The sequence below is a fragment of the Convolutriloba macropyga genome, chromosome 4 (genome assembly GCF_964194025.1).
Source record: "Convolutriloba macropyga chromosome 4, txConMacr16.3, whole genome shotgun sequence".
NCBI lineage: Eukaryota > Metazoa > Xenacoelomorpha > Acoela > Convolutidae > Convolutriloba > Convolutriloba macropyga.
Window position 1 is genome coordinate 48,474,196 of NC_134471.1, and position 12,753 is coordinate 48,486,948.

General features: G+C 34.7%; 2 protein-coding genes across 4 annotated transcripts in view; one reads left to right on the forward strand and one right to left on the reverse strand.

The window, feature by feature from the left end:
• LOC142337714 (uncharacterized) overlaps positions 1-12,753 on the forward strand; it is a 159,921-nt gene that overhangs the window by 105,601 nt on the left and 41,567 nt on the right. For both annotated transcript variants that reach the window (XM_075387172.1, XM_075387171.1), the window contains exon 15: positions 1,884-2,411. In XM_075387172.1, the coding sequence (XP_075243287.1) occupies positions 1,884-2,411 (528 nt within the window). The remainder of the gene's footprint in view (positions 1-1,883; positions 2,412-12,753) is intronic.
• Positions 1-12,753, reverse strand: part of LOC142337715 (uncharacterized) — a 47,456-nt gene that overhangs the window by 29,686 nt on the left and 5,017 nt on the right. The window lies entirely within an intron of this gene.

Here is a 12,753-nt window from a genome sequence, read left to right on the forward strand (position 1 = left end):
TATCATTTAAGTTTTGTTCTACGAAAAGCCAATCAGAAGCTTGCTTATCTAAAGAGATCAATTCCAAGTGAAACAAAATTGTCAGTTAAATGCAACCTAGTCAAAACTTACATAATATCAATCTTGTTTTATGGATCAAATGTTTGGTATGCCAGTAAAACTATCGTCAGGCAAATGGAAAGGCTTCATAGAAAAAGTTTAAAATGGATACAATCAAACAGTCATTTTACTGATAAAGAATACAATGTTTGTCTTCGATCAGTAAATTTACTTCCGATCACATATCAACTTGTCTTTTTGGATCTCGTAGTTTTGAACAAAATTTTTACAAGAAAACTTCCACTTGAGGCAGAGCAATTTTGGCAAATAAGGAATGGACATCCGAAAACACGATCAAACGAGAAAATATTTTTATACTCAAACGAATGTAATCGCCAGCGTTGCCGATCAAATTTTTTCCAACGAGTTACAAACTTCAACAATTCGATGTCACTGGCACGTGATTTTCCCAACTATAACCCATATTCAAGTCCTCACAAATTCAAAAAAGAAGTCAAAGAATATCTATTTGATTTAGCTAAGAAGAATTTTAATTACAAATTATACCCATATGGATGGACAGTGTTTGAGGGAAACCAAATTCAAGCCCCGTTAGGGACGTACTAAGCTTGGTGCAACCAAGTTTAGTTAAATCCATTATTATTATTATATTATTATTATTATTATAAAAGGTTTTTTAGTAATTTAGTTTGGGTGATCTGTAAGAAAATTTTATATAAATTTAAGTTTTACGGTTTTAAATTCTGAAGAGAGTGTTGAAGTATTTTCGTTGAATAAGGTACTGCAAATACGAGAAAAAGTTTTTTCAGAATTTGACCTAAAAACTCATACCAAGAAAGCAAGAAAAAACGTCCCGCCCAATAGTTGAAACGAATTGATGACGGCTCTGTTTAAAACCCCTGCGCCGTTTTAATCGCACACCTTTACACCCAAGTACATACCCGGTTTCAGAGCACTTAGCGCTGAATCACCATATATCAACAGTAAAACCCAAATTCATTTAAAAAACATTGCATATCAAGAGTTTTTCGTGGTTTTTTATGCACAGTTTATACTCATTGTGATTAAAATGAGGTCATTGAGTTCACCCAGGCTAATTTTATCCTGTGTAGTCTGAAAAATTACTTATGCACCAAATTTAAGTCTGAGCAGCATAATGCCATACTTTTGTAGCTTATAGTTTGTAATTACTATACTAGTGAACACGCTCCTCATACTTAAGATGGTTTGTAGGTTATTACCACAAAGCCCACTTAGCTCAGTGTTTACAACTTGCTACGCGAATTAATTGTTACCAACACCCAGGCGGAAGTTGGAATCGCAGAAAACGCAAGCCTTTTAGGCGGTAGTTAAGCTGTACATACTATTTTTCATAAAATAAACTTAATTGAAATTGCAGACTAGCCGGTGTAAATTGGGATATGAACAGAGAAATGACCATCCACAAAAAAAGAATGTATCTGGAGTGATTCAGCGCTGAATTGCTCTGTCACCAACCACCGGGCATACTTTCATACAAACATCTCACCCGAGTTTTTCGTTGATATCTCGTTTATTTCTCTAGACAAATTAATTGGATCAGAAATAAAAGTTTTAACAAAAATGTTTCTCTAGCACAAAATTTAACGCCTTCCTACTACAAAAGTATTTAAACTTTACCGTGCATCATGGCTATTTTTTGTTTCTTTTTATGGCTGATTGAGCTAAGCTCAATTGTAATTTTTGTGCTTTTTTGTGCTCAGTGCTCAAGTGTTTTTTTAATCTATTTTGGTCTGTCGCTTTGTATAGTGGACTAATGGGGTTCTAACTAGCAAATTTTTCAGGCTCTTGGTTTGGAAGAAATTTTGCAATCTGAACCTATTGAAACAAAACCCTCCTTGCTACCCGACGCACCATTGATCAATGTCCAAATTCGAAATGCGGAAGAACGAAAACAACTAGATGAGCAGGCTTGCATTTTATTCAATAAACGCGACAAGTTTCTCAGAATGATTCATTTTGTACAAAAAATGGCAATAAATGGAAAATTTCTAACATCAAAGAGCGAAGAAATTGAACTGATACGACTTGGATCGACGTTGGCTCAAATTGATTCACAACTTACCGAAACAGTTTCACGAATTGCAAAATTGACGGGTCGTGTTGAAGTTATGCTGTCATGGGAAGGGGGTTCAGACGTGCAAGTGTTCTCACCGAGGTCCAAAAACAGACGAGCGAGTTCGAATCCCGGCAAGGGCGCCTCTGATGTGAAGAGTGAACAAACTATGGAGGTTTCAGGATACAAAGTGTTCCTCAATGGTCGCCAGTATGGTCTCACAGTCAACTCTGATGTAAAGAATATGGTTTTGAGGGTTAGTTACCATTTTAATTATGATAAGCGATAATTCCATACTAAACCCAGTAAAAGTCGCTTTAAATTAACGGTTCAAAAATCCATAATCGCTTAAATTAACGACTTCAATTAAAATGTAATCTAAGATTTTTATTCACGTGCCGTTAATTGGAAGAAACAATTCGCAAAACCGATGTCGTATCTTTATAAAAAAAATGGTTCCAACGAGCTTTATGACTATTCGTAAAATTTTTAATTTGCAGCTGTTATGAAATGAAAAGAAAATGGGTGTAAACTGCATAGGTTCTCGTAGATAGGGGAATAACCGAATAAAACTTTATTAACTTTTATTAATTCAAGAAGAGACCACTAAAGATTAAAGATATAATATGCAACACTGAATTATCTGGTTAAGTAGTTCGGGAAGTTTATTAAGCGTGGTTGGGCGTTATTTTTGTTATGGCTTTTCGTTTATTTGGAGAGCTATTCCCAAAGTTGGTAAGAATTAAGGCGGCTAAGTTAAATTGTGAGTAAATTAATTTATTTTCGCCTTAACGAGAGGAGTAAATGGTTTATTTTAAAGTATGAAGCAAAAACAACCGGAAGCAATTTCAGGGAATTTCATTCTTGAGGTGCGTGAACAAGTGAACAATAAACTTGTGTAGTATGACAATTAGGTATACCCTCGAAATTGGGATTCAAACTGAAATCTGCCCAAAACGACGAAAGATAAAGTAAACCTTACGTCCTAACTAATTCACTAGTGAGCAAATACCCCCCCACTCAAACGAGTAGCTATGAATGGGCGTTGAATCATAAATTTCAGACCAATTTTACACAAAATCTTTCTAAGTTCGATGAAGTGGGTTAGATTGTTTAAAAGGTTCTGAAAACTCAACTGTATACCACCAGATATTTTTTTCATAAATTGCCCATTTTGATTTCATCCAAGATTGCAGTAGGCTTGGCGGTCCTATGATTAAAGTCATATCATAGTCCTACCAGCTCTGTAATCAATTTACGTCCGGTGGGAACAAAGTACATGTTCAAATTGGCTAGGCCGATAGCGAGAACGTCGAACCTAATGTTTAGAGGACAAAAAGTGCGAAAAAGGCGGGGCATAAAATCCAGAGGAAAATCGACAAACCCAATTGTTTAAAAATTTCAAAGCAAATTTTATCAAACTATGATCTCAGTTGCGTACAAGGTGGAAATAGTTACACAAAATTTTATATCCGATTACAGATCGCAAAATCAAATAAATGAACAGTATATAATGTGGTCGGAACAATGAAATTGAAAAGCACCATAAGAAAAATGTATATGTTAAATGGTACAAAGACAATAAAGGAACGCTACTGCCTGCTGATAGACGTTCCAAAGTCTAAAACCAAAGGGAGGCCTTATAGTGAAGTATAACATGAGTTGAATGAAAAGTGAACAAAATGTGGGTATATCTGAATACTTAAGAGTAATCACAGACTCTTTGACTGCGTCAGTCTGATAAATGGTTGTAGCTGCCCGACAGGAGAAATTCTAATCAAATAATGACGCACTAGACGCATTGATTTTTAAAAAGTTACACTGCGGTGACCACAAATAGATTGCATGGTTACGGAAGACAGACGTTTGACCCTCTGGGATTCTAGCTTCATTGAAGTTCAGTTCTTAACAGTTAGATATAAGCAGTGGGTCGCCTTCATTGCGCCAGTTTTTCCAGAAAAATAGGAAGATCTTCAATTAAATTTAGTGCTGAACTTTTCGAGGCTTGTAAAAGTTATTCAACAAAGCCCTTTTCAAAATTTGTTTGCAAATTGAAGTTATCAACAAAATCATTCACTTTGCAAGTGAGCAGGTTTTGCGCTTTTTGGTTCCTCTACAAAACGCATGAATTCTCTTGAGCATTTAAAAACGCTTAAACTCCATCATTGTTACTGTTATTTTTGAATAGTTGAATTTTACTCAAAGAGCGATAAGGAGGTTTGCGCATCTGTGTTTTTGCACACTTAGTTCCGACCTTCCACTGAAAAGAATAGTTGCCTAATTCACATTCCCAAACAAATAAAAATTTATCTTATTAAAAAAACTCGTAGCTCGAAAGGTCAACGTAATACTTGAAGCCTAGTGTTATCATTACGAAAACAGTATAATCAATGGGTACAAATTTCACAATGTATATCAACTGAAACTGTGCATAGTAAGAATACCCAGTTTGAGGCGCCATCCGGAAGTGACCTCTGATCAGACCGTGTCAGACAAAAGTAACCTCTGATCAGACCATCTCAGACCAAAGTGTCCACTGATCAGACTGAAGTGCGCTCGAAACAGCGTATATGCTCGGAGTGAGCTCAAAGTTGTCTCTGATCAGACCTGAGCGACCATGGCCCAGACCAAACCCAGACCATTGTCCGGACAATTGTGAGCTCAAAAAAAACTTCTGATCAGACTATTGTGAGCTCAAAATCGCCTATGATTAGACTCAATTGCGCTCGGAATAGTCTGATCAGTGAAAGGTTTTCACTATGAACGAATCTCTTTAACTTTGCTATATTATAATAATTTCATAAAATTGATTTTTGCGGTACTGATTTTATCTAAGGAAAAGACATTTCAAAGGTTTTCCACAAGAAACCTCGTGGTCTACAGTTAATCAAAATAACCTCTTAAGGGGATCGGCATTTGCTCTTAGCTGGACACCTTCGGTTCTGATCAGAGCAATCAGACTCTGGATGAGTCTCTGATCAGAATGCTGTTTTTTGTTGCCTCTTGGCAGAGCCAACATCTTCCAATAGAAATACAAAAAATGGAAGTACATGCGCTCAAAATGGTCTCTGATCAGAGTCAATTGTGCTCGAAATTTTCTCTGGTCAGACTAATGTGCGCTTAAATCAGCCTCTGATCAGACAAACCCAGACAAAATTGCCCTGAGATGAAACCATTAACATCCAGAAATGTCATCTGATCATACCATCCGCAGATCGAAATGACCTCTGATCATAAAAAATGGTCTCGAACCAAATTATAGACGCTGTAATTTCAGCCTGGAAGCCCACCGTGTGCGCTGGACTTGGGTCTGATCAGAGGTCACTTCCGTCTGGCTCCTCAACCTGGGTACTCATATCACACTAAAATTAAAGTGCAATGAGAAACACTAATCTCAAATGCAAGCAAAACTTGCGCCCAAATTCTGCAAGTGAAACGGTTTCTTGCTGCCGGGGAGAAAAAATAAAAAAGTAAATGTTTTACTACAATCTTTCAGTATCTTCATAATTACTTGCAAAATTGAAAGCACATAAATTGACAGTAAGAGAGCACTTTGGGCCGTTGGCCTGTTCGCAGTTGTCTCGTTGAATTCTGCTAGATGGCAAACCAAAGGAAAAAATCTGTATATGCAATATTCTGACTATGCCTTCATTAACGAAGTTGAAATTATCTGAAAATTGATGACATTTCCTTTGTTTCTGTGGTAGAGATGTTTTCAATCTTTTCGATGATTTCGTCATCGTAACCACGAAGATTTTCCAAGACCCATATCATCCTGACTAGGACTGAGACATATTGAGAAAGATTTTCACCTGGAGTCACTTTGGTTTTGAATAACAGCTTATTTTTTCTAAGAAGTGTTGAAATGAAAAACCTTTGGCCACATTGCCGCTCAATATTTAAGCGTTTGGTGTTTGCTTGAGTACCTCACAGGCATGTAACTTTGTTGCGTTTTAAGAAAAAATCAGCCGCACAATTCGTTGCATAACTTGGTGTAATTCTCTAATTGTTGGAATTGTTGAGCTGTGTACCAAGATTGAGTTATTGGTTGTATGCATGTTTTTAAGAGTTTTTTCACCTTTGTTTCTGTTGAAACTTTAATATTTTTCTCAGCGAAAAGAAGTTATAGCGATTGAAAAAAAATTGGACAAAATCTTTAAGATGTTTGCGGAAACAAATTCATTGTCTATCGTGACGTGGTTTTGTTCAATTCTTTGTCTTTCAAGGAAAATCACGGCAATTTTTTTCCGATTTGCTTCACATAAATGGTGTTTCTGATTTTTTATTTATTCCTTGTTAAGTGTGATTCTGATTTTCCTAACACTATATTAAATTTTTTCGTGATCCTCACCACTTTTTGCGGAGCGTCTGCCGTTGAAAACACTGATATTGCAATAATATAGTGAACGATTTGTTCTGGATCATGCCCGAATCATTTATAAAGGTAAACAGCGAAGGTCCATGAATTGAACCCTGCGGCACGCCTAATTTTATGAGCTTCAATTTGGACTTTTTATCACAAGTAATTTTAATTGCATTTGGTTCCTTGAATATAAATCTGAAACATTTTATGTAGGACCGCAAATTTGAAAATTTTGCGATCAGTTTTTCTGATCTACAGTATCAAAACTTTTCCTTTTGGCTGGTGGCTTCAGATCTAAAAATTGCATTTTGGCTGGTGGCTTCTGTTGCTGAGTTTTGGTCTTATTTTATCTATTAGGGTGGCAATGAAATCAGCTTTGTACTTTCAGCGCCTAAAACTAAATTGTGAATCTGAGAAAATCTGCAAAGCAGATAGTTTATTTAGAATTCGATTGAAACCAATCTGCTCAACAAAAATCAAAAATTGGACGAAATTGACCTGAGATTCGATCGGTCATCTTTTTTGCAAATGTTGAAGAAAAAATAACTTTCGAAAGTTGTAATTATTGTGGCTACAGTTCAGTTTCTATGCATCTGTTAAACCATAGTTGTATTGCACTTGTTAAGCAATGAGAGTTTCTTAGTAAAAGTACTTCATCTATAGCAATTAAGATTAAATTTGTTTTTAGAATTTTGTATTTAGAATTTTACTTCTAGCTCAGATAAGGGTTTTTGAAACTTACTTAGACTCCGATTGTTTGTCGTGACAGTTCTTTGTTCTGATTATGCATTCAATTTTCCAATAAATGATAAAAACTCTTGATAAAAAAATTTACATCTGAATAAAGGCCTTCATATTTTTTACTGATTCGATTTTGAGTAGATTGTGATGAAATTTTTTTTATTTTTGACTGGAAGAGTGAATTCACTTTTTTACAGGTTTTTTGATAAAATTCTTTGTTTTCAGAAAATCTAGATTATCTGTTCATTTCATCAAACGAAGTGTTTCAACCCTACTTGTTTAACTTCAGTGTCAACCACAAATTTGTTCTTTGTCGATTTACCAGACTTTTCCAGAAGATGATTGCCCAATATTTTAGTTTGCATTCCTTGAAATATCTTGAATGCGTTGTCAATAGGTTTGATTTTCTATCTTCTTCTATTGACTTTTAATTGATATTTGAGAATATTTTTGAGTTTTTCTATCGTAATGGGACTATCTAGTTTTTGTCAGTTTCGGTTTTTCAGTGGTTTTATACGGTTTTCTGGACTACGATTAATATAAAATGATTCTTCTATTGCGTTATGATATGTAAGTTTTTGTTTACATTTAAAAAAATCAAAAACTGTGTTGAGTGTCTACATCTACAGTTTGTCTTCTTGATTGGCTCTTTTTTAAATGATAACTGAGATCATTTCACGCAATTTTTGGCTTTAAAAAATTGGATTTTTTGCTATTCATTAAAAAATTGACTTTGAAAACCCCACAAAGTAGTTGTTTGGTTTCTTCCGACCAACAAGAAATCGGCTTCAATCATAACAATTTTAAGGATAATTTTAAATCCTCGAAAGATGGTAATTAATAGCAATATATGAAAACTTTTAATACACGGGAAAAAATACCAGCCAGGTCAAACACATACTCTATTTGTTTTAAAGATGACTGTTGTTAACTTTTTGTTTATTATTTGATACTTTGATAAAGTTTCCAAAGCTCAGGTCAGCCCATCATTAAAAAATGTATCACCCTTCGACAGCAAATAGAAACCAGAAAAAATACTAATAGTTCTGAAATTAGAAAAGTAGTTGGGCACTGATGGCAATGAGCAACTTAAACCTTTCACTCTGTGGTATCAGTGTTAACTTGAAAAAATTTTTTATTGCGAAGTTTGACTTTTTGTAGATTTATCTTGGTCACCGCCTGAAAATGCTTTCCAAAGCCGATTCGGTCTAATTTTAAGCCTAATTTGGTTGTTCGCCTTATTTTTTGTTTAGATTATTGGTCACCGCTGGCTAAAGGGTAGAAACTTATCGCCAGCTTTAGGTGCGTAACGTTTTGATCATGTTTTTTAAACCTTTTTTGCTCATTTCTTAAGTTTTTTTTTTATTTATTTTTTTTTATTTTTTTTTAATTTCATAAATTCAGCTTATATATGTATAAGATAACCTCAATTTCAACTAAAAATCTTTAAAAATTGTTTCAGCCCTCTGCCTGTGATTTCCGCAGGCGGCGGCTTGTCGGTTGTGATTTACGCAACCATGAAGACAGGGCGCAGGAGAGCAACGAAACAGAATGTTTTGATTTGTTGCTGGTGATTTCCGCAAGCAACAAATCAAAAAAAAACAATTAAGCACTGTTATATCAAAATAGTTGATAGTTCTATACAAGAAAAAAAACCAGACTGAAATGGCAGGGAATTGATAACGAAAAGTGTCTCTACGTCAACAATGACAAATAAAAGAATCTGTAATCCCGTACAGTTCCAATTTGTTCTTCAAAACATTCGATCCGTATCTAAGAACCTAGACGAGTTTGAAGTTTACATTAATAGCATGTCTCAGAAACCTGAAGTAGTTTGCCTTACTGAGACTTGGTTAAATCCTAGCTATAACAATAACTGTTTTTCTTTGAATGGTTATCAAACAATTATATCCAGCAATCGTAAAAAAAGAGGTGGAGGTGTTGCATTCTTCTTGAAAAATAACATAAATTGTCAGATAGTTAAAAAATTAGAAACGAATTCCGTTCAACTACTAACAGTCGCCATCAAAACCATAAAAGAAGAAATCTGGTTCTCATGTATTTACATGCCACCAAATAGCACTAATGAAGCCAATTTCTTGACGGTTGAAAGATATCTCGGCAGCCTAATGGTTGACCCAGAAACAAAACACGTACTATGTGGGGATTTTAAAGTGAATTTTTTAGTAAACAGCAAAAAAGCCGAAAACTTAAAAAGCCTTTTAGCCGGAAACGGTCTCAGTATATCAAGCAATAACGACCCAACGAGGGTATCAAATGGCAGAGGTACGCTCATTGACGCAATATTTTCTAACTTTTTTATAGAAACAAAAGTTAAATCAACCAGCATAACAGATCATCACACGGTAGAAGGTTCTTTTGACCTCAATGGCAGTCCAGAAAAGTATTTTAAAGCTCTAAAAAGCCGCAATTGGCATAACCTAGATAATCCAATTACAAAAGAAAGACTCGAAAAGGATCTCAGGTATCAATTTGAGGTCCACAGAAGTAGCTTAGAACTCTTACCAATTGACAGAGCCTTCAAAAAACTTCACGAAGTGCTCACAGAAGCATTAAACAGTCACCCTCCTGAAAAATATCGTACACAAAAAAGGAACAAAAATTGGATTGATAATGAGGTTAAAAACTTAGCTACGAAAAAACGTAGTCTTAAGAAACTGGAAGATACAACTGGAAATCCACAAATTCACGAAAATTTTCAAAAAACTTGTAAAAACCTTAAATCTCTCATCAGATCTAAAAAACAAACTTTTTTTCAAAATCTACTTAAAACCGATTCGGTAAAAAACAAAAAATCTTTTTTTGAGCTTTACAGATCTTTAGCCGGCAATTCAGAGTCCTCTAAAGTTGTCTGCTCGCAAAATAAAGTAGATGAGTTCAATGAGTTCTTCGCAAACATTGGGAAAAAATTGAATGCAGAATTTTTAACAAGAATTGCTGTTACGATAGAAAACCAGAGTCAAAGTATGTTTCTAAAATGGATATCTGCAAATGACGTAATGTACGCTATCAACAACTGTAAAAGCAGATTTAGTCTTGATTGCTATAACTTGAACTATTTTTTCATTAAAAAAGTTTCTGACTGTTTAACTGCTCCTTTACAACTCTTGTTTAACAGATGCATAGAACTTGGACAATACCCAGAGAGTTTGAAAATAGCAAAAGTTATACCGTTCTTCAAAAATGGAAATAAAGATGACCCATCAAATTTCAGGCCCATCTCGTTGCTACCAATTATAGGGAGAGTCTTTGAGCGGATTATATTTGATCGAATTCAAAACTACCTAAACGTTTTCGAAATTCTCTCAGATTCACAATTTGGCTTCAGGCACGGGAAGAGCACAGTCGATGCCATTGCAACCTTAATAGAGGAAATAAGATCAAATCTCCACAACAACAGTGAAAAAACCAAATGCACCTTTCTAGACTTAAAGAAAGCTTTTGATACTGTCGATCACAAGATTTTACTGCAAAAGTGTTATAGATATGGTCTGCGTGGTCCAATATACAACATTTTAAAATCATATTTGTCCAAACGAACGCAATATACTTTAATTGGAGATAAAAAGTCCAAACTGAATCTTATAGAACTAGGCGTGCCACAGGGATCAATTCTTGGCCCACTGTTGTTTATTATCTACAAGAATGACTTAAGTTTGTCCCAGAAAAAATCAAATGTTATTTTATACCCCGATGACACTGTTGTGAAGAGCAGAAGTTCTGCATCGAAAATTGACGATGATCACGACAGAGCACTAGATAACGTCAATCATTGGCTCATAAAAAATAAACTAACACTGAACAAGGAAAAAACAAAAAGCATGCTTTTTGTAAAGAAAAATCAAAAAAATGTTGTGTCAAGAACATTCATAAAAAACACTAAAATTGAAGAAAAACAAAGTTTCAATTACCTGGGCATCACGATAGATAACGATCTACGTTTCACAAAGCTCTCAAAGCATGTGGTCACAAAACTTTTGTCGAATTGTTCTATCTTTTATAAACTAAGAAATGTTTTGAGAGAATCACAGATGATAAAAGCGTTTAAAACATACATACAGCCAATAGTACAATACGGAGTCCTGATATACGGTCAACAACAATCACAACTATTAGGGAAATAGACAAAGTTATCAAACGTATCGTGCGGCTAATTTTTCATCGAAAAAAGTTTGAAAGCACTTACGAAGAAAGAGTAAAACATAGGATCTATTTAGCCTCGGAGTTACATGCCTATGAGGTTCTTAAGCAGACACTAAAAAACATAAGGGGACAATGTAATGTTTCACCAATTTCAAAGGGTTTCTCAATGCAAAATTGCCTTAAAAAAAGCAAGCGGTTGATTAAAAACAAAATAACTCAAGGTAAAAATCTATTTCACAGTTTTTCAATAATAGTTAGGATAAGGCGAGTCTTAAGAATGCTCTGGGTTACGATGATGAAATAATAGAAAAGATTGAAAACATGTCTACTGCCGAAACAAAAAATTTCTGTCATCAATTTCTAGATAATTATATTTTGGGTAATGAGGACATAGTCAGACTGTTGTATGAGTTTTAATATCACAACTCAAAGGCGTTCCATAACCAGAAGAATGTTTTCACTAGGTTTAATGCTACCTTCAAAAATAGTGCTTCCTCCTTTTTTTTCTTTCTTCATTTTGACTCACTTTCATCCAGATAAACTGAACGAGACACTTGAGAACGGGCCATCGGCCCAATAGTGCTCTCCCACAGTCAAATATGTGATTGTATTTGTACAAGTAATTGTGAAAAGCTACTTATTGACTGATGGAAACAATTTATTATTATTATTAAAAGTGCTTGAAAAACATTGATTAAAGGACTGAAAAATGTGACGACATTGAAAACGAATAGCGATTTGTTTTTACAAGTTAAATGAGAAATGAAAAACCTCCTGTTCTCAGAGAAAAAACATCAATTATTTCATTGATTGATCTCTAATTATAGTTGTCAGCATCTTCGATATTCCATTCGTTTGCTAAAATAGGTAAGACTTAAATGAGTTGCATATAAAGTTAATTTTTCTGTTTTTGAAAATACCAAACCGTTTTCACATATCAAAGTATCAATTTCTAACAATGTACAATAGTCGAGTCAAAAGTTGAGCCATTCTATGGCTGCAGTTAAGTTTTTTCAGGCTGTAATTTCTAAACTGGTCTTTATTTATGTCATTAAATGTTCTTCTCGGTTACAAACTGTTTGCTGAATTCTGCGAAAATTAATAGAAAACTTTGACCCAACTTCTGCAGTAGAATAACAAGGAGGCTCGGTATCCTGTGTACGCAGATAGTGTTCCGACCCCGCTTATTCACATTCTTGACTTAATTGGCTACCGAGTGCTGAAGAGTTAGAAGACTTTCAAAAAAACTTATTCCTCAGTAAACGACTATTGGAATCCAAAAATTCCACGCTAGAGGGCCGATAAAACTTGTTGTTAACAGGACTACTAA